Source organism: Oncorhynchus gorbuscha, linkage group LG08 (genome assembly GCF_021184085.1).
Source record: "Oncorhynchus gorbuscha isolate QuinsamMale2020 ecotype Even-year linkage group LG08, OgorEven_v1.0, whole genome shotgun sequence".
Classification (NCBI taxonomy): Eukaryota; Metazoa; Chordata; class Actinopteri; order Salmoniformes; family Salmonidae; genus Oncorhynchus; species Oncorhynchus gorbuscha.
Window position 1 is genome coordinate 58,912,395 of NC_060180.1, and position 24,296 is coordinate 58,936,690.

At 42.6% G+C, this 24,296-nt stretch overlaps 1 protein-coding gene across 1 annotated transcript; it reads right to left on the reverse strand.

Moving 5' to 3' along the window:
* Positions 1-9,748: 9,748 nt before the first annotated feature.
* Positions 9,749-15,097, reverse strand: LOC124041914 (Krueppel-like factor 6). The gene is made up of 4 exons (XM_046360083.1): positions 14,745-15,097; positions 12,410-12,977; positions 11,301-11,424; positions 9,749-11,091 (listed from the first exon to the last, which is right to left on the reverse strand). The coding sequence occupies exons 1-4, from the start codon at positions 14,844-14,846 to the stop codon at positions 11,040-11,042; spliced, it is 846 nt and encodes a 281-aa protein (XP_046216039.1). The 5' UTR covers positions 14,847-15,097; the 3' UTR covers positions 9,749-11,039.
* Positions 15,098-24,296: the final 9,199 nt, after the last annotated feature.

Sequence of the window (24,296 nt, forward strand, 5' to 3'; positions counted from 1 at the left end):
ACACACCGTTACAAGGACAGACTGACAACAAGAAACACACCCTTACAAGGACAGACAGACATCAAGAAACACACCCGTACAAGGACAGACTGACAACAAGAACACACCCTTACAACAAACTGACAACAAGAAACACACCCTTACAAGGACAGATCAAGAAACACACCCTTACAAGGACAGACAGACATCAAGAAACACACCCTTACAAGGACAGACTGACAACAAGGAACACAACCTTACAAGGACAGACTGACAACAAGAAACACAACCTTACAAGGACAGACAGACATCAAGAAACACACCCTTACAAGGACAGACAGACATCAAGAAACACACCCTTACAAGGACAGACAGACAACAAGGAACACAACCTTACAAGGACAGACTGACAACAAGAAACACAACCTTACAAGGACAGACAGACAACAAGGAACACAACCTTACAAGGATAGACACACAACAAGGAACACACCCGTACAAGGACAGACAGACAACAAGGAACACACCCGTACAAGGATAGACAGACAACAAGGAACACAACCTTACAAGGACAGACAGACAACAAGGAACACACCCGTACAAGGATAGACAGACAACAAGGAACACACCCGTACAAGGATAGACAGACAACAAGGAACACAACCTTACAAGGACAGACAGACAAAAGGAACACAAACTTACAAGGACAGACAGACAACAAGGAACACACCCGTACAAGGACAGACAGACAACAAGGAACACACCCTGCATACAAGGATAGACAGACAACAAGGAACACACCCGTACAAGGATAGACAGACAACAAGGAACACAACCGTACAGACAGACAACAAGGACAGACAGACAACAAGGAACACAGTACAAGGATAGACAGACAACAAGGAACACACCTGTACAAGGATAGACAGACAACAAGGAACACACCCGTACAAGGATAGACAGACAACAAGGAACACAACCATACAAGGACAGACAGACAACAAGGAACACAACCTTACAAGGACAGACAGACAACAAGGAACACAAACTTACAAGGATAGTCAGACAACTAGGAAAACAACCTTACAAGGATAGACAGAAAACAAGGAACACAACCTTACAAGGACAGACTGACAACAAGAAACACACCCTTACAAGGACAGACTGACAACAAGAAACACACCCTTACAAGGACAGACTGACATCAAGAAACACACCCTTACAAGGACAGACAGACAGACATCAAGAAACACACCCTTAAAAGGACATACAGACATCAAGAAACACACCCTTACAAGGACAGACTGACAACAAGAAACACACCCTTACAACAAACTGACAACAAGAAACACACCCTTACATGGACAGACAGACATCAAGAAACACACCGTTACAAGGACAGACTGACAACAAGAAACACACCCTTACAAGGACAGACAGACATCAAGAAACACACCCGTACAAGGACAGACTGACAACAAGAAACACACCCTTACAACAAACTGACAACAAGAAACACACCCTGACAAGGACAGACATCAAGAAACACACCCTTACAAGGACAGACAGACATCAAGAAACACACCCTTACAAGGACAGACTGACAACAAGGAACACAACCTTACAAGGACAGACTGACAACAAGAAACACAACCTTACAAGGACAGACAGACATCAAGAAACACACCGTTACAAGGACAGACTGACAACAAGAAACACACCCTTACAAGGACAGACTCACAACAAGGAACACACCCTTACAAGGACAGACTGACATCAAGAAACACACCCTTACAAGGACAGACAGACAGACATCAAGAAACACACCCTTAAAAGGACATACAGACATCAAGAAACACACCCTTACAAGGACAGACTGACAACAAGAAACACACCCTTACAACAAACTGACAACAAGAAACACACCCTTACATGGACAGACAGACATCAAGAAACACACCGTTACAAGGACAGACTGACAACAAGAAACACACCCTTACAAGGACAGACAGACATCAAGAAACACACCCGTACAAGGACAGACTGACAACAAGAAACACACCCTGACAACAAACTGACAACAAGAAACACACCCTTACAAGGACAGACATCAAGAAACACACCCTTACAAGGACAGACAGACATCAAGAAACACACCCTTACAAGGACAGACTGACAACAAGGAACACAACCTTACAAGGACAGACTGACAACAAGAAACACAACCTTACAAGGACAGACAGACATCAAGAAACACACCCTTACAAGGACAGACAGACATCAAGAAACACACCCTTACAAGGACAGACTCACAACAAGGAACACAACCTTACGAGGACAGACTGACAACAAGAAACACAACCTTACAAGGATTGACAGACAACAAGGAACACAACCTTACAAGGATAGACACACAACAAGGAACACACCCGTACAAGGACAGACAGACAACAAGGAACACACCCGTACAAGGATAGACAGACAACAAGGAACTCAAACTTACAAGGACAGACAGACAACAAGGAACACACCCGTACAAGGATAGACAGACAACAAGGAACACACCCGTACAAGGATAGACAGACAACAAGGAACACAACCTTACAAGGACAGACAGACAAAAAGGAACACAAACTTACAAGGACAGACAGACAACAAGGAACACACCCGTACAAGGACAGACAGACAACAAGGAACACACCCGTACAAGGATAGACAGACACCAAGGAACACACCCGTACAAGGATAGACAGACAACAAGGAACACACCCGTACAAGGATAGACAGACAACAAGGAACACACCCGTACAAGGACAGACAGACAACAAGGAACACACCCGTACAAGGATAGACAGACAACAAGGAACACAACCTTACAAGGACAGACAGACAACAAGGAACACACCCGTACAAGGATAGACAGACAACAAGGAACACAACCGTACAAGGACAGACAGACAACAAGGAACACACCCGTACAAGGATAGACAGACAACAAGGAACACAACCTTACAAGGACAGACAGACAACAAGGAACACACCCGTACAAGGACAGACAGACAAAAAGGAACACAACCTTACAAGGACAGACAGACAACAAGGAAAACACCCGTACAAGGATAGACAGACAACAAGGAACACACCCATACAAGGATAGACAGACAACAAGGAACACAACCTTACAAGGACAGACAGACAACAAGGAACACAACCTTACAAGGACAGACAGACAACAAGGAACACACCCGTACAAGGACAGACAGACAACAAGGAACACACCCGTACAAGGACAGACAGACAACAAGGAACACACCCGTACAAGGACAGACAGACAACAAGGAACACACCCGTACAAGGACAGACAGACAACAAGGAACACACCCGTACAAGGATAGACAGACAACAAGGAACACAAACTTACAAGGGCAGACAGACAACAAGGAAAACACCCGTACAAGGATAGACAGACAACAAGGAACACACCCATACAAGGATAGACAGACAACAAGGAACACAACCTTACAAGGACAGACAGACAACAAGGAACACAACCTTACAAGGACAGACAGACAACAAGGAACACACCCGTACAAGGATAGACAGACAACAAGGAACACAACCTTACAAGGACAGACAGACAAAAAGGAACACAAACTTACAAGGACAGACAGACAACAAGGAACACACCCGTACAAGGACAGACAGACAACAAGGAACACACCCGTACAAGGATAGACAGACAACAAGGAACACAACCTTACAAGGACAGATAGACAACAAGGAACACATCCGTACAAGCATAGACAGACAACAAGGAACACACCCGTACAAGGATAGACAGACAACAAGGAACACACCCGTACAAGGATAGACAGACAACAAGGAACACACCCGTACAAGGACAGACAGACAACAAGGAACACACCCGTACAAGGATAGGCAGACAACAAGGAACACAACCTTACAAGGACAGACAGACAACAAGGAACACACCCGTACAAGGATAGACAGACAACAAGGAACACAACCGTACAAGGACAGACAGACAACAAGGAACACACCCGTACAAGGATAGACAGACAACAAGGAACACAACCTTACAAGGACAGACAGACAACAAGGAACACACCAGTACAAGGACAGACAGACAAAAAGGAACACAACCTTACAAGGACAGACAGACAACAAGGAAAACACCCGTACAAGGATAGACAGACAACAAGGAACACACCCATACAAGGATAGACAGACAACAAGGAACACAACCTTACAAGGACAGACAGACAACAAGGAACACAACCTTACAAGGACAGACAGACAACAAGGAACACACCCGTACAAGGACAGACAGACAACAAGGAACACACCCGTACAAGGACAGACAGACAACAAGGAACACACCCGTACAAGGACAGACAGACAACAAGGAACACACCCGTACAAGGACAGACAGACAACAAGGAACACACAAGGATAGACAGACAACAAGGAACACAAACTTACAAGGGCAGACAGACAACAAGGAAAACACCCGTACAAGGATAGACAGACAACAAGGAACACACCCATACAAGGATAGACAGACAACAAGGAACACAACCTTACAAGGACAGACAGACAACAAGGAACACAACCTTACAAGGACAGACAGACAACAAGGAACACACCCATACAAGGACAGACAGACAACAAGGAACACAACATTACAAGGACAGACAGACAACAAGGAACACACCCTACAAGGACACACAGACAACAAGGAACACAACCTTACAAGGACAGACAGACAACAAGGAACACACCCGTACAAGGACAGACAGACAACAAAGAACACACCCGTACAAGGATAGACAGACAACAAGGAACACAACCTTACAAGGACAGACAGACAACAAGGAACACAACCTTACAAGGACAGACAGACAACAAGGAACACACCCGTACAAGGACAGACAGACAACAAGGAACACACCCGTACAAGGACAGACAGACAACAAGGGGCACACCCGTACAATGATAGACAGACAACAAGGAACACACCCGTACAAGGATAGACAGACAACAAGGAACACACCCGTACAAGGACAGACAGACAACAAGGAACACAACCTTACAAGGATAGACAGACAACAAGGAACACAACCTTACGAGGACAGACAGACAACAAGGAACACAGATTACACTGATAATGTATAGAATACCATTGGTTTCATTCCTGGTGGAATTTAGTGCACTCTGAGTTAAAGTACAGTACTCTATATTTAAATGTTGGTATCGAATACCATCTGCCATACATACAATGCATCCAGATCCCTTGACTTTTTCCACATTTTGTTAGGTTACAGCCTTTTCTAAAATGGATTCAAACGAAATCTTCAGGAACACACAACACCCCATAATGACATATCGAAAACGGGTTTTTAGAATTTGAATTGACATTTTTTATTTGATATATTTTAGATTAAGGCTGTAACATAACAAAATGTGTAAAAGGTCAAGGGGTCTGAACACTTTCCGAAAGCACTGTATGTTGATACAGTATCTGTAAATGTCTACATAATTGCTCATTTAATTGTGTTATTTTACAAATATTTTTCATCACTGGCAGTACATTGCGACTTATAATATGTGACATTTTGGTCAAGCTGGTCTGGATAGCTTAGTGGAGTTGGGGTGGTTGTGTCCCAAATGGTTCCTTAATCCCTATAAAAAACACTACTTTTGACCAGAGCCCCCAGGTACACTAACATCTGAACTCTGAACTGGAGCTTTCTAGAGAACGTGTCTCTAACCTCTTAAAGTATTTTCAGATCATGGACAGACGAGTAAAGCTGCAGGCATCTGGTGTGACATCACAATAACATTGCATTTTGGGCCAACTGACAAACTGACATATCCTGACTCTGTCACAAAGTCAAGTGTTATCACTTAAGACCTTTCTGCCCTTTAAAGGGACAATGGATGTGGTACTGGGCTACTTCCTATTCCTCTCCTTTTTGTTTAGAGTTAGAGGGAAAAAAGTTGGATTTTGAAAAAATGTTGGATAATTGAATTGGACTTTTACTCTCTTGCATGCCTGTGTGCATGTGTGTTTGTGGCAAGGGGTTCGTCATTGTTAAATGCTTTTCCGTGTGTGTGTGTGTGCGTGTGTGTGTGAGACAGAGAGATATGGGAAGCGTGGACATTTTGGGCTTGTATATTTAGGCACATTGTCTGGACACAGAAAATGAGAATGGATGGGATTGTAATTACTGAATGGAGATATTCACATGCTGTGAAATTAGAAAAAGCTGACTGAAAAACCTCCCACAGGCAAAACTTGTCAAAATAAAGTAGTTGCCATGGTGACAGATGCATTCAAATGGAGTCAAGTGGAGCTAACCTAAAAGACAAAAAGGTATGGATGGATCTTCTAGTGAAAAAAGTTTCACTGACCTTAAAGAGAAGGTCTTGTCTTTTAAATTACTTTACAGTCGTACGTGAATCTATGGCCAAATTGCTTTTTTGGGTTGTTACTTCAAAAGAACCCCACAACATGAGTTTTTATGTAACACAATGAAGCTGTTAATTTTTTAATTTGACCTTTATATAACCAGGCAAGTCAGTTAAGAACATATTCTTATTTTCAATGACAGCCTGGGAACAGTGGGTTATTTATTTATTCCATCTCATTATGATAGAAGACATTTTATTCCATCTCATTATGATAGAAGACATTGTATTCCATCTCATTGTGATAGAAGACATTTTATTCCATCTCATTATGATAGAATACATGTTATTCCATATCATTATGATAGAATACATGTTATCCTCCCTCTGTCCCTCTGTCCGTAATGTAAGTAATCAATCCCATATGTTGAACCAAGATGATGCAGTGACACTATCTCATCACAACTGATATTAATATCAATATATTTTTTATAATAAGGCTGTAATGGCTGTTGAAATGTCTTCATGTGGATGTTTAAACCACAAACACTGCATTGATCTCATCTGTTTTCATCCAAAGTAGCAGCCTACACTATAGATCACCAGTTCAACAGACAGACAGATGCCTCTACCTCCCTCCCTCCCTCCCTCCCTCACCCACCATATCACAGCTCATCTCATATGACCTTGGGGTCAGGGGTTGCCAGTTAAAACCAGAGTAAACTAAAAGGTCATTAACCCAGCATGTGGTTGGTAGACCATCATCTCATTGGTATCATAGAGACCTTCAGCAGGTTCACGTTCAAACACACATACATAGAGGAACAGGGATCAAGACCTGCTGCCGTAGCTGATTGTTATAGAAATCTATATTTACCTCCAAATTGCTGCCTACGTCTCCAATGACACCCTATTCCCAACATAGTGCACTACTTTTGACCTACGGCCTTTGGTCAAAAGTAGTGCACTAGATAGGGATAGTGTCATTGTTTTAAGTCAGATGGCGTCACTCCTAGGCAGCACTCGTCCCTCAACTGATCATTGCAAGCAGAATCGACATGCCATCTGACGTAATACAAGGGGATAGGGTGCCATTTAGGATGCAGCATATATTTACCTTAAATTGTTTGTTTAGACTGAGACAGTGCACGTTTAGAAAGCACACAGTGCAGATTATATGTTTACATCACATTTATTGCAAACATCATTAAAGTCATCCATTAAATTGGTACCTCTGCACTTCTCTCTACCACACAGTATTGTGGCTCTTCGCTCTTTTCCTGAGGGCTGAGCAGCATGGGTTAGTTCACCACTCTGTGTACAGGCAGTGGGCTACAGGCAATGGGCCAATGGGGGCTGAGGCTGAGTGCAGGCCAGAACTGGGTTGAAATACTTTGTGCCTTCATGCGTTTGCATCCCCCCTGGGTCCCTTCTCCTCTGATGTACATCAGCTCATTACCACGGCCTATTAAAAGGGCCCATTATTCATTTACACAAAGTACACTTTGAACTCGAAACAAATATCCCCACATCTCAGTTAGGGCTCCATCCCTAATGGCACCTTGTCCCTGTATAGTGCACTACTTTTGACCAGACCACTCTGGTCCCTGGTCAATAGTAGTGCACTTAATAGGGAAAAGGGTGACATTTGAGAAGCAGCCCATGTCTTACATAACTAAACTTAACCCATAGCAGCAGCATCGGAGACCAAGCAGGCAGTCTGGTGCCATTGTCTCTACCATTTTCGTACAGTGTGACAGACTGCACTGGATCCCTCAAAGTTGCTACACAGGTTTGATTAGTGTGGTTCAATGCTAGGGATGCACTATGGTCTAGTTTTAAGCTTATGGAGGTTCTCGTTCTACTAGTAGACCTTGGCTGGGAAGATCCAGTTTGATATGCATGAGAAGGATGTGCTCGATCTTTTGCTAGTGTTAAGAGCACAGTGGCGTGTTAAAATGATACCACATAGAAATGTAATGAGTATAACATGCTTGGAACCTCTGACCAGTCTAATTATATGTGCTAGAAATGAGAACATACTGGACCATCGCTGTCTGTGATACTGCATGGCATACTGGTGTTACTATACACAGCTCAGTCTCAATTTAATTATTTGATTTTAAGAGCCCAAACTAAACTAACATTCATTATTATGGCAGGTAGTCTAGTGGTTAAAGCATTGGGCCAGTAACCAAAAGGTAGTAGCCTACGTAGCTGACTATACAGTGAGGTGGATCTGAACATGACAGGAAACTGAAGGAGTACATTTGAAAAGCTTTACCTTCATTGCACTCAAGTTACTGTAAGAGCTCATTAAGCAGGTAGAACAAAAACACCAAAATATTTGAGATTTTTTTTTAATCATTACTCCAATAAAAAATACATTCATACAGAAATAACTATTTTACAAAACAATTCGAAATAAAAAAAAATATGCCATTAATCAAACAAAAATAAACCATTTTTTTTCATCAATAAAGACACTTTAGTTAAAGATAGGGCTGACAATTTGCAGTTTTGATTTTGATTATAGAAAGCTGTTCAGTGTGTAATCCCTCCAACAATCCGTTTCATTTCTCTTTACTGAATCATTCCCCATTCAAGCTAGAAAATGTCAATCATTCTCCAACACTGTAGCAGACTATCAGAAGTAAACAATACATCATTTGTTTTGTTTGTTGAGCTATTAGTACTCTCAAGTTAAATGTGTCCTGGTCTTTGTTTTTCATAAACAAACTGCACAATTTAGATTTGTTTGGTCCCTTACCCTGCAAAATATAAGCTTCTTTGAAAAAAACGATTTTTAAATAACACATTTTGCATGGTTCGATATCCACAATGTACATTTTAAAAGGAGACTGACAGTACTGTTGACCAGATCAACTGTACAATGGTATGGTGTTAAAACAAGGACATCCTTACAGGTCAATAAGCATCCACTGTCAGTTGGAGAGCACTCATGTCAGGTAAGCGTTTCACAATTCAACAGACACTAAACATACCATGGCCTGACCAGAATTGGTTATTTGCAATCAATCTTAAATTTCCCAAGGCCTTCGTGGCCGAGCAGATCACATGTCACGAGAACTCAACCCCCCAACCAACTAGGAGACTCTATAATTGACAATAACTTACCCAATTTACCATCCCACATTTCATTTTAAGAGCATAACATACCACATTATGCTACTACACAGTAGTAAACCATTTCAAATGTAATTGTTTCAAGTGCTCTACAATTGTGTCTCGGCTCAAGGATCATTTTAAAAACATTTTGATTTTGTCCTAATGGATAGATATTGTATGTTGACAAATGATGCACAGAAATGTAAAATGTCAGTAAATATAAAGCTGACTTTTATTCAAGTTTTGAGACTGACCTAGACAAGGACAAAAGGTGTGGCCATATGAATCGGCGCCCTAGTAAAGCTATTCAAATCATACACTACTGCATTTCAACCCCCCATGTGAGTGATCTATTTATCTGGACAAGGCCACTTACATAAGGCATCATTAAGGTCAACAGTGCATTTACAGATATAGAAAAAGAGGAGAGCAAGAAAACAAAAATAAAGAAATTCATTTTAAACGGATCAGAAATAAACTATTCCATGAGCAAGACAGTTGCCAAGCATTAGTGTTATCTACAGACACTCAAAAAAGGAAATAAGTTGCTGCTACATGTTTCTGTACAATAATGTGGTATCTATGGTGTAAAACAGATGTATAGCTGCTTGTTATTGGGATTTGCCATCATTATAACTCATTGAGTGACAAACAAACCCAAGATCATGCAACTTCTGGTATAATGAAGGTATTAATGTTGTGTACAACCATTAGATACAGAGCTTACACAATGGACAACAAATGAGCTTGGTAGCATTAACTTTGAGACACGCTACTTAATACATTGCACAATTTATATCTGCGCCAAACAATCCACTTCCCTCCTCCCCACCTCGTTTAAGAGTGTCCTACCACCTCCTCTCAGATGGGGGCGCTCCCTCTCAAACCTCAAACTGGCGGCTCGGACACACACACTGCCAAACCCAGCCTAGATTCAACCAATGCCCCACACAACAGCACAACACCTTTGCTTGCATTCATTCATTCATTACCACAAAACGAGACAAACCCCCAGCCCACACAACATCCCCTCAACGCCATTCAGCTCACAACCATACACTTAATAGTAATACATCCACAGGCAGGCACTCAGTCACAGGCATTCTCACAAGCTCACAAGAAACACACGTTTATTGGAGTAGTAACGCTGCATTTGTCCAGACCAGGAACTAACTCCACAAAGCATCAGACACCATACAAAGACAAAACATTATTTCTTGTCCTCTGACATGTTCTTATTTCTCTCTAGCGGATCTCTTCATTCTCCATCATCCTTGGTGGTTTCCGTGATTCTTTTTCCAGAATGTGTCGACCTTTCAGAGCTCTTTCCTCCGAGAGGTCTTGGAAGTACTAAGTATGGTGCAGAAATTGCCTGCATGCTTTTACTGGGGCACGCTCCCCTTGTTCACCTTCCTCCCCTCTCAGGGCACTGCACCTCCCCACAGGCAGGTTAGGAGACCGTCAGGACCATCCCTCAACACCGCTCTGGGACCCAGCTCTTAGATGTGTCTCTTCATGTGAAGCGCCAAATGGTCCGAGCGAGAGAAACACCTGTGAGGAGAAAAAGAAAGCAAATTAGTCTCAGCATTTTTAGAATAGGTAAGAGACTGATATAACAGCAGTAATATTCAAGTCAATATTTCAGGTGCATGGATTTGCCTTAGCTGCCCAAACATTTAAAAATGGTTAATTACATTTTCAACATTTCTCAATAAAATATTTAAAACAAAGATAAATCCATCCCTAAACACTTCTACTACCTGTCACAGTGACTGCATTTAAATGGCTTGGCCCCAGTGTGCTTCCTGAAGTGTCTGGTTAGCTCATCACTCCTTGCAAAACGCCACTCACAGCCTTCCCATGAGCACCTGTAAGGCTTCTCACCTGCAAACAGAAAACAAATGATATTATTACTGTGTATCAAAAGACAGCATGAAGTGCAGTGCTCCATTATGTTTCAAATCAGAAATAGACATAACATACTATAAGTTCTACATACTACTAGGTAAGAGTACTACAACTTGTAAATATGAGCTGTGATGTACAGCTTAACAATAGTTGACTAAGCAAACTCCGGTGGGCAGGTGAGAAGGGATAACTGTAGACGGTTTCTAACGATGAAAATTCCATTAGCTCTGGTTTGGAATGTTGGAACCTTGCTCATGTGCAAGACAGCTGTAAACTGCAAGAGGTCAGAGGTGATGGGGGACAACTGCTCACATAACTCAGAAAGGAATAACTGTAAATGTAAAATTCCCACCACTCTAAATTTAAATGACTCAGTCGTTTTCTTTTCCCATGGTGAAATGTGATCTGCTTTCAAGATCCAATCCACATCCTCTATGGCTGGCTTGGCTATGCCCACAAAAGGTTGCTATGTTACCCCCCTTAGTTAACATGAAGTCAATGCTGCGGTGGGAATTAGTTCACAATTTAGACCTTCCTTCTAGTGAACTATTCCAAGAATGCAGAGACCAAATTCATGAGAAGAAATCAAAAACAAATACTCTTGTAAGCCTATGAATATGTACAATTTTTGATTAGGTTTAAATATAGTTCCCCTGAAACGGAATACTCTTTTGAATGTTCTTTGTAAAGTAAATGGCTGCAGATTGCGAATACTGAGGAGACAACCAGCTGGTCTGGATTTTCTCTTCCAAGGCCTCTCTGCTGTGACAACAGTATTAGTATGTGGGTAACAACACCTACCACCAGTCTTTCTGGACTGGCCTACATTACCTGTATAATATTAGACTAGGACCTGGTCGAATAGCTCAGAGATTCTGCTCTTTTAAATCCACATATACACTTGGATGGGAGGAGGTGTTGTTGGGTCATGCAGTTTACCTGTACACAATCAACGATTTACCTGTATGTGTACGCTGGTGTGCTTTCAAGTGGGAACTTTTCGTGTAGACCTTACGGCATCCGTTGAAATGACACCTGTGGACCCGCCTCCTCCCATCTGGAGAATCCTCTCCATTGGCTAAGCTTCCCCTCTCGGCCGTTCGTCCACCAATGCCCCCGGGCTGTATTTTCCCAGGTGAGTGTAACACTGTCTGTATACCGCTCCACACCTGGGAGGATATGGAGGAGGCCTCCTTGCTCACCTCAGGAGAAGATGGTGGAGTACTGATAACAGTAGAACTCAGGTCCTCTCCCTCTCCCATAATGTCACTCAGTGGGTTGGAGGTGAAGTCGAGGGTAGGGGAGAGGTCATCGGAGCCGTCGGACGCCTCGCTGCTGGCGTCGGAGTTTAAGCTGTTGGCCTCCTGATTGTCTTCCTCCTTAATGCGAGTTAGGATCTTTGGGTCGGACTCGGCCTTGTCCCCACGGGCCAGGATCATCCAGAGGTCCTCCTGGCTCGTCTCAAACTTGACGTCCGTGGCCGAGACATAGGGCTCGCTCTGGAGGTACCGCTCCAACTCCAGACATGTCTGAAGGGATAGGAGAAAAATGAGGACACCATGTAGGAAACAACCCAAATACACACACAGATGGAGAGGATAATGGGTAAAGCATGTAGGAAATAACCCATATATAGACCCACAGATGGAGGAGAGGATAATGAGTAAAGCATGTAGGAAACAACCCATATACACCCACAGATGGAGGAGGATAATGAGTAAACCATGTAGGAAACAACCCATATATACACCCACAGATGGAGGAGAGGATAATGAGTAAACCATGTAGGAAACAACCCATATATACACCCACAGATGGAGGAGAGGATAATGAGTAAAGCATGTAGGAAACAACCCATATATACACCCACAGATGGAGGAGAGGATAATGAGTAAAGCATATAGGAAATAGGAATATAAACAACCTATGCAGTACATATATAGACAATGTACAATTCTGAAGGCAGTGGAGTGCATGTAACGGGTGTCCTCAGAACTATGGCTGCTTCCCAAATGGCACCCTATTCCCTTCATAGTGAAATAGTTTTGACCAGGGCCCACAGGGTAGTGGTCAAAGTAGTGCACTATATATGGAATAGGGTGCCTTTTAAGAAGCAGACTAGATCAGGGAAGGTTAGTAAACATTTCCTTAGAAGAAATTACTCAGTTGGTGGCAGTGCTCTTTCCTCCAGCATAGCTGTCATCATGCACAATTATATAATTTACATATGCTACAGGGGCCCCCTGTGTTAGGGAAGTGCTTGTAGATATTTTAAATGTATCAATTATTCAGCATAATGTGGATTTAATAAGGCATCCAGTGGCATTGCTAGAAATAACATGGCACACAATGGAATGGAGGAGGTAGGCCTGGTTCAAGCAGGTCCATAAAAAGCTTTATTTATGAATACCGCAAGAGCTACATACATTTATGGACTTCTTTTTATTCTAAAAGGGAAGTAAGGACTCTTCCGTAAAGCGTGACAACCCGAAAGTGACCACTAACTTTAATATTCAAAAGTAACAATATTAATAATGAATTAATTTCAAACTGTTTGGATATAGAAAACATAATTTAAAAGCAATATACATTATAGGGTAAGTTGTTATGTAATAGATTTCTGGTAAACCTAAAAAATACTTTGTATTCATTGCAAACATTTATTTTCAACAGGGCAGAATGAATCTCTGGCGAGCTTTAAATGCCTCAGACCGCATGGAGAGTGAACAGCCCCAAGCCCGCAAATGCAAGGGAAACTACACCGTGTAGCAAATTCACTTTAATCACTCAGCAGAAAAATAATACCTAGTTTCTCGAATATTATGTCATTCATATGAAAACACATGTTGATAAAGATGTTGGTAATTTTTAACAAAATCATTTGAAGACGCACATACTCGTCTCCGCTAATTCCAAATACGAACTCTTTCTCGCGCACACAGACACACACACTATTTTCACGATGACGCATCAGTAGTCTCTAAAACGGAATAAAAACAATGTGTCGTGGTTCACGCATTGGACTAGGGCTAGGCCATTAGCGTAACTAATATAATTGCAACGTGCATGCATGCTTGTGTTGTTACAAAGACGTGCATGGAATTTACTAAGGTGTCAAGAAAGTGCTACAAGTCCAAATAGTACAACTTTGTGTTGTTTTGCATATTCCTGACAGCTTGCCTCTCCACTGACAGCAACCTGCAGTTGCGCACAAGTTTACTGCGATGTGGAAAACATGTTTCATTCATTTTACTGTTTCTATACAAAAAAATAGGACTATTCACAAATATAAATACCTGCTGCCAGTACTCCTCGAGAGATGGTAAAGCTGAAAAGTATCCGGTGTCATGTACAATCTGGAGCTCCTGAAAAATGCTGCACATAGGAATAACATCCATTTCGCTCCTATATAGATGCAGCTGCAATTACACCCAAAATTCAAGGTAGTTGAATTGTCTTCTTTTTTTTTTAAACGTGCCTCTTCGATGTCTTAGCATGTATAATATGCTGTTGTAAAAAAGTTGAGAGAAGTAGGTCTGACTATCGCCTTCCAGTGGTGAAAGTGTTCTTCGGGGAACGCTCTTTCTTTCCTGCTTGCTCTAATAGCAAACAGTGAACTCCCTGAAAGTCCGTCGACACTGTAAACTTCCCTATTCAAAATCTTACAGCCAGCCTTCCCCACGTGATTACATTACGCTTTCGTGATACTGACCAATCGTTTAGCCAATGTGTAATACCCGCCCACCTTGACGATCTTCTATGATATGGTTGGTGCGATGACTGAATACTCCTTCATTCCCATTGGACCATGTGGGCTCTATTTTTAGAGCAGTATATAAAGTTTTCACGCTTACTAAAGCGAAGAATCCACATTTCTGTCGGTATAGTATGATTTCAGCTTACCTTCCAAGCTGTTGGTTACAGCTGACTATTATGGCACAAGTTTTAAAATAAAACAATTTCTTTACATCTATTCTGGTGTTTGTATTGATATTTTAACAATTATCATGCATTAGTTTACTCAATACTTATTGCACTGTGACTGAACTAACAGACAATCTATTTTACACAGTTTGGAACACCAGCCTATGGGACGGAATATAAGGGGTGGCATCCAATCAACATCATTCCGGAAAGAGACACTGTGGAAAACAGTGGCCAATGTAATAACTTTGCAAACATGAGTTTGTGACACAATTTAGATTTAAATATACATTTCAGTGATTGGACAGTGAGTGTATGTTTGATTAAATAGCAGCCCCAGCTGATAATGTCATTGGGATTATCCCAGACCCAGTTGATGTTGCTCTTGTCCCCCTGGTTATTTTAGTCTATTCAGCACCATCATGCAGGGAAGCTTTAAAACAGCCTATATCAGACCCTTATAATTCCATCTTGTTGATTATTTTCCTCAAATGGAATATAGGTTGTGGAGAAAGATCAATAGAGTTGCCTACTGTAAATATAGCCCACCTAGGCACTAAGCTTAATAAACATTTCTAATAAAAGATCACTGCTCTAGAATGACAGTCATAAATATCCTGGCATTTGTGAGGCAGAAGAGGAACAAATGTAGCTAATCCTACACCACCCCAGGTTTAAACAAGATACTATTGAGCTCTGCCAAACATATGTACAGTACATACAGGTTCATAAAGTGGCAAAATAAAGATGTAAACAAGTAGTAAGTTTCAACAAAAAATGTTGTCCTTCATCATTAGTCAAAACCTCAGACTTTATCTTTTAAGCCTGGTCAAAGAACAAGGAGCACACCGTAGAACACATTGAAATACACAAACAAAAACAGGTTCCCATTGTGCACGGTCGAGGGAAGCACAACCTAAACATTCATTCACCTTCAAATCAAATACGTACATATTTAGGCAGACACATGGCAACTTCCCCCAGGGGGGCCACATCTCAAACAAAGTGGCAGTATTTAAAGAAACAGTCAGCCAATGAAATGATAGGATCAATCATTCAATTAGAAAAACATAGCATGTATGATAAGCAAATGGAGGCTCATTGACATTCATGCAAAAATATGTTTTGCATTGCTTTGCATATTGTACAATATGAGCTAATTGGTGATTTCATGAATATGATGATAGCCTACATTATGTCCCAACAAACAACAGAATATAATAAATATTCATATTATTATTATTTTTTAAATATAAACGTTTTCAGCGAAATAGTCAAACATTATATGGGTGCAAAACGCATCTGAACAATTGCATAAGATCCGGGATAAAGTTGAATTCCAGGAAAACAAACAAGCACATTGAAAAGTTAAAGAGAGCTTCGTTAAACAACATTTTTGGAACAGAAACCCATTGTCTCATCCACCAGCCTAGTCAGTCTGCTGCCTTCTACCCTTTGCCCTACTGAGTCTCTTTAGTCAGTCTCAGCTGTAGGCATATTTGCAACACTCAGCATCAGATTTTGCCATAAGAGATTGTGGGTTTACTTGAGGCCTCCATTATTAGCCTAATAATTATATTTTTTCTCAACAAACATTCATTATGTAGACTTTGATTTGATGTTCAAAAATGTATTAGATTTAAGATTGAAATTCACCTGTCCTGAGAATCTCAGGAAACTGACAAGATAAACACATTTTAAGGGTACCATTTATTTGTGTCATCATGAGACAAGTATAATCTGCTTGGAATGGATTCAACTTCACCATCTGTTTGGGGGATAAACAAGTAAAAGAGCTTGAGTCGTAACTCAATGACGCCAAGACGAGCTTGTGACTAAATGCTCAATTAAATTAGATGATCCATTGAATCTTCCACAATGAATAACCCTTAATGAACTTTTCTGGAAATATTTTCATCAAACTGTAAAACCAGGTTCTGCAGATTCTGAATGTTAGGAAACAAGTTCAATACATTTTCACTGTGGGGCCAAGTTGGATGACCCCCCAAAAAATGTTTAAAAGATTTGATAGAACATGAGGTCTCTGCTGAGGAACTCTCCAGGGCTGCATGCCAATTGGCACTCTTTTTCCTATATAGTGCAGTACTTTTGGTCAAAAGTAGTGCACTATATACAAAATACAGTTCAATTTGGGATGCAGACCAGCTCTTTTCTGTGTGTATAGACTAACACTCTGTAATAACTGAAGTGAAAAGATGGCAGTGGCTTGTGCTCAGGAGGAGAGACCTCATCCAGTCCAGCTGAATATGACTCACAGTGTCTCATGTCCAGCTCCCAGCAAAACAGATGTCTTGACTTTACCTTGACCAATAAACCATCAAGTGTGTCAATGTAAGACCTTTTCCGGAGTTTATGGCATGAAAAACAACATAAAAAGAGCACTATTCAATCCTTTAGGAAATATTGGAAGTAAGGACATGCATTGATATCAGTCTCTGATCTTAGTTGCTGTGAATGTGTATATTTGGCCCTCTTTTTATATATATGGGGGGTCAACTGGGGTCATTGACAGAATTACATATAGAACTTACCTTATGTGCCATCCTGAATGTTTGTGCATACCTGAGGCAAGCATCTATCCTGAACACTCATGTAAATATTTAATCTGGAACATGTGAGTATTCTGAAAAAGGTTGTATACTGAACAAGGTTGTATACGGAACAAGATTGTATACTGAACAAGATTTCATACTGACAATATTTCATACTGAACAAGATTGTATACTGAACAAGATTTCATACTGAACAAGATTTCATACTGAACAAGATTGCATACTGAACAAGATTGCATACTGAACAAGATTGCATACTGAACAAGATTGTATACTGAACAAGATTGCATACTAAACAAGATTGTATACTGAACAAGATTGCATACTGAACAAGATTGCATACTGAACATTACATTACATTACATTTAAGTCATTTAGCAGACGCTCTTATCCAGAGCGACTTACAAATTGGTGCATTCACCTTATGACATCCAGTGGAACAGCCACTTTACAATAGTGCATCTAAATCTATTAAGGGGGGAGGTGAGAAGGATTACTTTATCCTATCCTAGGTATTCCTTAAAGAGGTGGGGTTTCAGGTGTCTCCGGAAGGTGGTGATTGACTCCGCTGTCCTGGCGTCGTGAGGGAGTTTGTTCCACCATTGGGGGGCCAGAGCAGCGAACAGTTTTGACTGGGCTGAGCGGGAACTGTACTTCCTCAGTGGTAGGGAGGCGAGCAGGCCAGAGGTGGATGAACGCAGTGCCCTTGTTTGGGTGTAGGGCCTGATCAGAGCCTGGAGGTACTGAGGTGCCGTTCCCCTCACAGCTCCGTAGGCAAGCACCATGGTCTTGTAGCGGATGCGAGCTTCAACTGGAAGCCAGTGGAGAGAGCGGAGGAGCGGGGTGACGTGAGAGAACTTGGGAAGGTTGAATACCAGACGGGCTGCGGCGTTCTGGATGAGTTGTAGGGGTTTAATGGCACAGGCAGGGAGCCCAGCCAACAGCGAGTTGCAGTAATCCAGACGGGAGATGACAAGTGCCTGGATTAGGACCTGCGCCGCTTCCTGTGTGAGGCAGGGTTGTACTCTGCGGATGTTGTAGAGCATGAACCTACAGGAACGGGCCACCACCTTGATGTTAGTTGAGAACGACAGGGTGTTGTTTAGGATCACGCCAAGGTTCTTAGCGCTCTGGGAGGAGGACACAATGGAGTTGTCAACCGTGATGGCGAGATCATGGAATGGGCAGTCCTTCCCCGGGAGGAAGAGCAGCTCAGTCTTGCCGAGGTTCAGCTTGAGGTGGTGATCCGTCATCCACACTGATATGTCTGCCAGACATGCAGAGATGCGATTCGCCACCTGGTCATCAGAAGGGGGAAAGGAGAAGATTAATTGTGTGTCGTCTGCATAGCAATGATAGGAGAGACCATGTGAGGTTATGACAGAGCCAAGTGACTTGGTGTATAGCGAGAATAGGAGAGGGCCTAGAACAGAGCCCTGGGGGACACCAGTGGTGAGAGCGCGTGGTGAGGAGACAGATTCTCGCCACGCCACCTGGTAGGAGCGACCTGTCAGGTAGGACGCAATCCAAGCGTGGGCCGCGCCGGAGATGCCCAACTCGGAGAGGGTGGAGAGGAGGATCTGATGGTTCACAGTATCGAAGGCAGCCGATAGGTCTAGAAGGATGAGAGCAGAGGAGAGAGAGTTAGCTTTAGCAGTGCGGAGCGCCTCCGTGATACAGAGAAGAGCAGTCTCAGTTGAATGACTAGTCTTGAAACCTGACTGATTTGGATCAAGAAGGTCATTCTGAGAGAGATAGCGGGAGAGCTGGCCAAGGACGGCACGTTCAAGAGTTTTGGAGAGAAAAGAAAGAAGGGATACTGGTCTGTAGTTGTTGACATCGGAGGGATCGAGTGTAGGTTTTTTCAGAAGGGGTGCAACTCTCGCTCTCTTGAAGACGGAAGGGACGTAGCCAGCGGTCAGGGATGAGTTGATGAGCGAGGTGAGGTAAGGGAGAAGGTCTCCGGAAATGGTCTGGAGAAGAGAGGAGGGGATGGGGTCAAGCGGGCAGGTTGTTGGGCGGCCGGCCGTCACAAGACGCGAGATTTCATCTGGAGAGAGAGGGGAGAAAGAGGTCAGAGCACAGGGTAGGGCAGTGTGAGCAGAACCAGCGGTGTCGTTTGACTTAGCAAACGAGGATCGGATGTCGTCGACCTTCTTTTCAAAATGGTTGACGAAGTCATCTGCAGAGAGGGGGGGGGAGGATTCAGGAGGGAGGAGAAGGTGGCAAAGAGCTTCCTAGGGTTAGAGGCAGATGCTTGGAATTTAGAGTGGTAGAAAGTGGCTTTAGCAGCAGAGACAGAAGAGGAAAATGTAGAGAGGAGGGAGTGAAAGGATGCCAGGTCTGCAGGGAGGCGAGTTTTCCTCCATTTCCGCTCGGCTGCCCGGAGCCCTGTTCTGTGAGCTCGCAATGAGTCGTCGAGCCACGGAGCGGGAGGGGAGGACCGAGCCAGCCTGGAGGATAGGGGGCATAGAGAGTCAAAGGATGCAGAAAGGGAGGAGAGGAGGGTTGAGGAGGCAGAATCAGGAGATAGGTTGGAGAAGGTTTGAGCAGAGGGAAGAGATGATAGGATGGAAGAGGAGAGAGTAGCGGGGGAGAGAGAGCGAAGGTTGGGACGGCGCGATACCATCCGAGTAGGGGCAGTGTGGGAAGTGTTGGATGAGAGCGAGAGGGAAAAGGATACAAGGTAGTGGTCGGAGACTTGGAGGGGAGTTGCAATGAGGTTAGTGGAAGAACAGCATCTAGTAAAGATGAGGTCGAGCGTATTGCCTGCCTTGTGAGTAGGGGGGGAAGGTGAGAGGGTGAGGTCAAAAGAGGAGAGGAGTGGAAAGAAGGAGGCAGAGAGGAATGAGTCAAAGGTAGACGTGGGGAGGTTAAAGTCGCCCAGAACTGTGAGAGTTGAGCCGTCCTCAGGAAAGGAGCTTATTAAGGCATCAAGCTCATTGATGAACTCTCCGAGGGAACCTGGAGGGCGATAAATGATAAAGATGTTAAGCTTGAAAGGGGTGGTAACTGTGATAGCATGGAATTCAAAGGAGGCGATAGACAGATGGGTAAGGGGAGAAAGAGAGAATGACCACTTGGGAGAGATGAGGATCCCGGTGCCACCACCCCGCTGACCAGAAGCTCTCGGGGTGTGCGAGAACACGTGGGCGGACGAAGAGAGAGCAGTGGGAGTAGCAGTGTTATCTGTGGTGATCCATGTTTCTGTCAGTGCCAAGAAGTCGAGGGACTGGAGGGAGGCATAGGCTGAGATGAACTCTGCCTTGTTGGCCGCAGATCGGCAGTTCCAGAGGCTACCGGAGACCTGGAACTCCACGTGGGTCGTGCGCACTGGGACCACCAGATTAGGGTGGCCGCGGCCACGCGGTGTGGAGCGTTTGTATGGTCTGTGCAGAGAGGAGAGAACAGGGATAGACAGACACATAGTTGACAGGCTACAGAAGAGGCTACGCTAATGCAAAGGAGATTGGAATGACAAGTGGACTACACGTCTCGAATGTTCAGAAAGTTAAGCTTACGTAGCAAGAATCTTATTGACTAAAATGATTAAAATGATACAGTACTGCTGAAGTAGGCTAGCTGGCAGTGGCTGCGTTGTTGACTTTGTAGGCTAGCTGGCAGTGGCTGCGTTGTTGACACTACACTAATCAAGTCGTTCTGTTGAGTGTAATAGTTTCTACAGTGCTGCTATTCGGGGGCTAGCCGGCTAGCTAGCAGTGTTGTTTACGTTACGTTGCGTTAAAAGAACGACAATAGCTGGCTAGCTAGCCTAGAAAGTTGCTCTAGACTACACAATTATCTTTGATACAAAGACGGCTATGTAGCTAGCTATGTAGCTAGCTACGATCAAACAAATCAAACCATTGTACTGTAATGAAATGAAGTGAAAATGTGATACTACCTGTGGAGCGAAGCAGAATGCGACCGGGTTGTTCTATTCGGTAGACGTTGGCTAGCTGTTGGCTAGCTAGCAGTGTCTCCTACATTAAGGACAACAAATAGCTGGCTAGCTAACCTCGGTAAATTAAGATACTCACTCTAAGACTACACACTCTAAACTACACAATTATCTTGGATACGAAGACAGCAAAGACAGCTATGTAGCTAGCTAACACTACACTAATCAAGTCGTTCAGTTGAGTGTAATAGTTTCTACAGTGCTGCTAGATTGTATACTGAACAAGATTGCATACTGAACAAGATTGTATACTGAACAGGATTGCATACTGAATAAGATTGCATACTGAACAAGATTGTATACTGAACAAGATTGTATACTGAACAAGATTGTATACTGAACAAGATTGCATATTGAACAAGATTGCATACTGAACAAGATTGTATACTGAACAAGATTGCATACTGAACAAGATTGTTTACTGAACAAGATTGCATACTGAACAAGATTGCATACTGACCAAGATTGTATACTGAACAAGATTGCATACTGAACAAGATTGTATACTGAACAAGATTGTGTACGGAACAAGATTTCCCTGAGTCCAGTATATCACAAACAGAGATAAAACTGTGTGCAGCAATCCCAACCTACATGACAGTTAGAACACATTGAAAACCTGAATGATTAAATTAAACGTGATCATGACTATATTAAACATGTTATAATTTATGTAAAATGTAAGTAAAAAAATATGACTTAATGTAATAATTCACAAACATTCAGTAGTGTAGGATATGACATTTAATTAATAATCTATAGCAGATTTTGATGTATTTTTCTTCATCCTTGACAAAAAAAAACAGATTTTCTAGCATTTTCTATGTTGTCAGGTAATGCTAATATCCAGTGGAGGATGTGTTTAATTGCAGCAGTAGCTAAGTGCTCCCAACGTAATAAAGCTGAGTGCTTCTGTCTAGCTTCCTCTACTCAGACCACAGTCTTTAGACAGCCATCATTTTGGTTCTCGTCTCAAATGTTGGTGCAGCACTTAGAAAAGGGTTCTATCTAACGAGTTGAATCATCAAAATCCCAACCTGACAAGGCAAAAAATAGCTAAAGTTTAAAAGTAGCTGTATGTGTGAAATGTGGGTTTGGGTCTTACAACTGCAACTAACTACTTACAGACATTTGACCAGTGAGTAGTGGGCCTTGCATGTATGGTGCAGGCCAGGGTAGCATTCATCCTGTATTCTTAAAATCAGGAAGGAAACCACTCTCCAGCCACAAATGGAAAATGCAGAGGACAGAGAAAGAGGATATATACTCTATGACTATGGAAAACATTGCCAGAGCCAGTTAAGGACATACACCATGTTATATAGAAAACTTTTAGAGTAAATTCCAGATAAATTGCCCTTGCATGGAGATCATGCATTTAGTACAAAAAGTTTAGCACAGATTATTTCTACTTGAGAGTAAAGGCTCTTTAAATTACTATACAATATAAGCGCCACGTGCATATTCCATTTAATTCATTGGAATTTTTTGGGGGCTGGTGTGCCAGTGCAAACTGTGACAGAGGAGTGTGTGTGTGTTCGTGTTGTGTTTGCGTGTGTCCGTCCGTGCGATTGCGTGAACGTGTGTGTGTCATGGCCTCCCAGACAGCAGCTGGGTAATGTATGATAACAGGAGTGACCCAGAGGAACCCCACATCCATACATGAACACCTGAAACTTGACCTCTTCCCAATGTGTCACATACCTGGGGTGCGTCCCAAATGGTACCCTATTCCCTATATACAGTAGTGCACTACTGTTGACCATGGCCCATAGGGACATGGTCAAAAGTAGTACACTATATAGGAAGTAGGGTGCCATTTGGGATACACACATAGAATTCTCAACATCCGCAAAGGGAATCCTCCTCCCCAACTGACTCACTCACTTGAGAAGCACCTATATAACTAAAACGCCAGAGCTTATCCAAACCTCAGATTTACCTCATTTAAAAACCACAATGCCATGTGATCGTGTCTGACAACATGTTTACAGTGCAAGGCTCATCTTTCATCACGTGCTGCAAGATGAGTCACCAAGACCACAAACAGTGCATTAACGTGCTCTGAAATAAAAGAAAGGCATAGCTCAAGCTGTGTATTTAATGTCACAGTATTTTTAGGCACCTATGAGTCATTTGGCCTCAAACATGCAGTTTCTGCAGCTACATTGGTTACCATGTAATCATGTCCAACTGTTTATTTTTGTCTGAGTCACTCACAGCAGGGCAGTCATACCAATCTTCAAGCAACAAAGTCTGTTCAGATCTCATGTTTAGATGGGGGCAGTTTTGCATGCCACAGAAATGGGCTCCATATTGGGTACAGTAATGTGTGTGTGTGCTTGTGCCTATTTGTGAGTCTTTGATTTGTATCATGAGAATGGTATCCA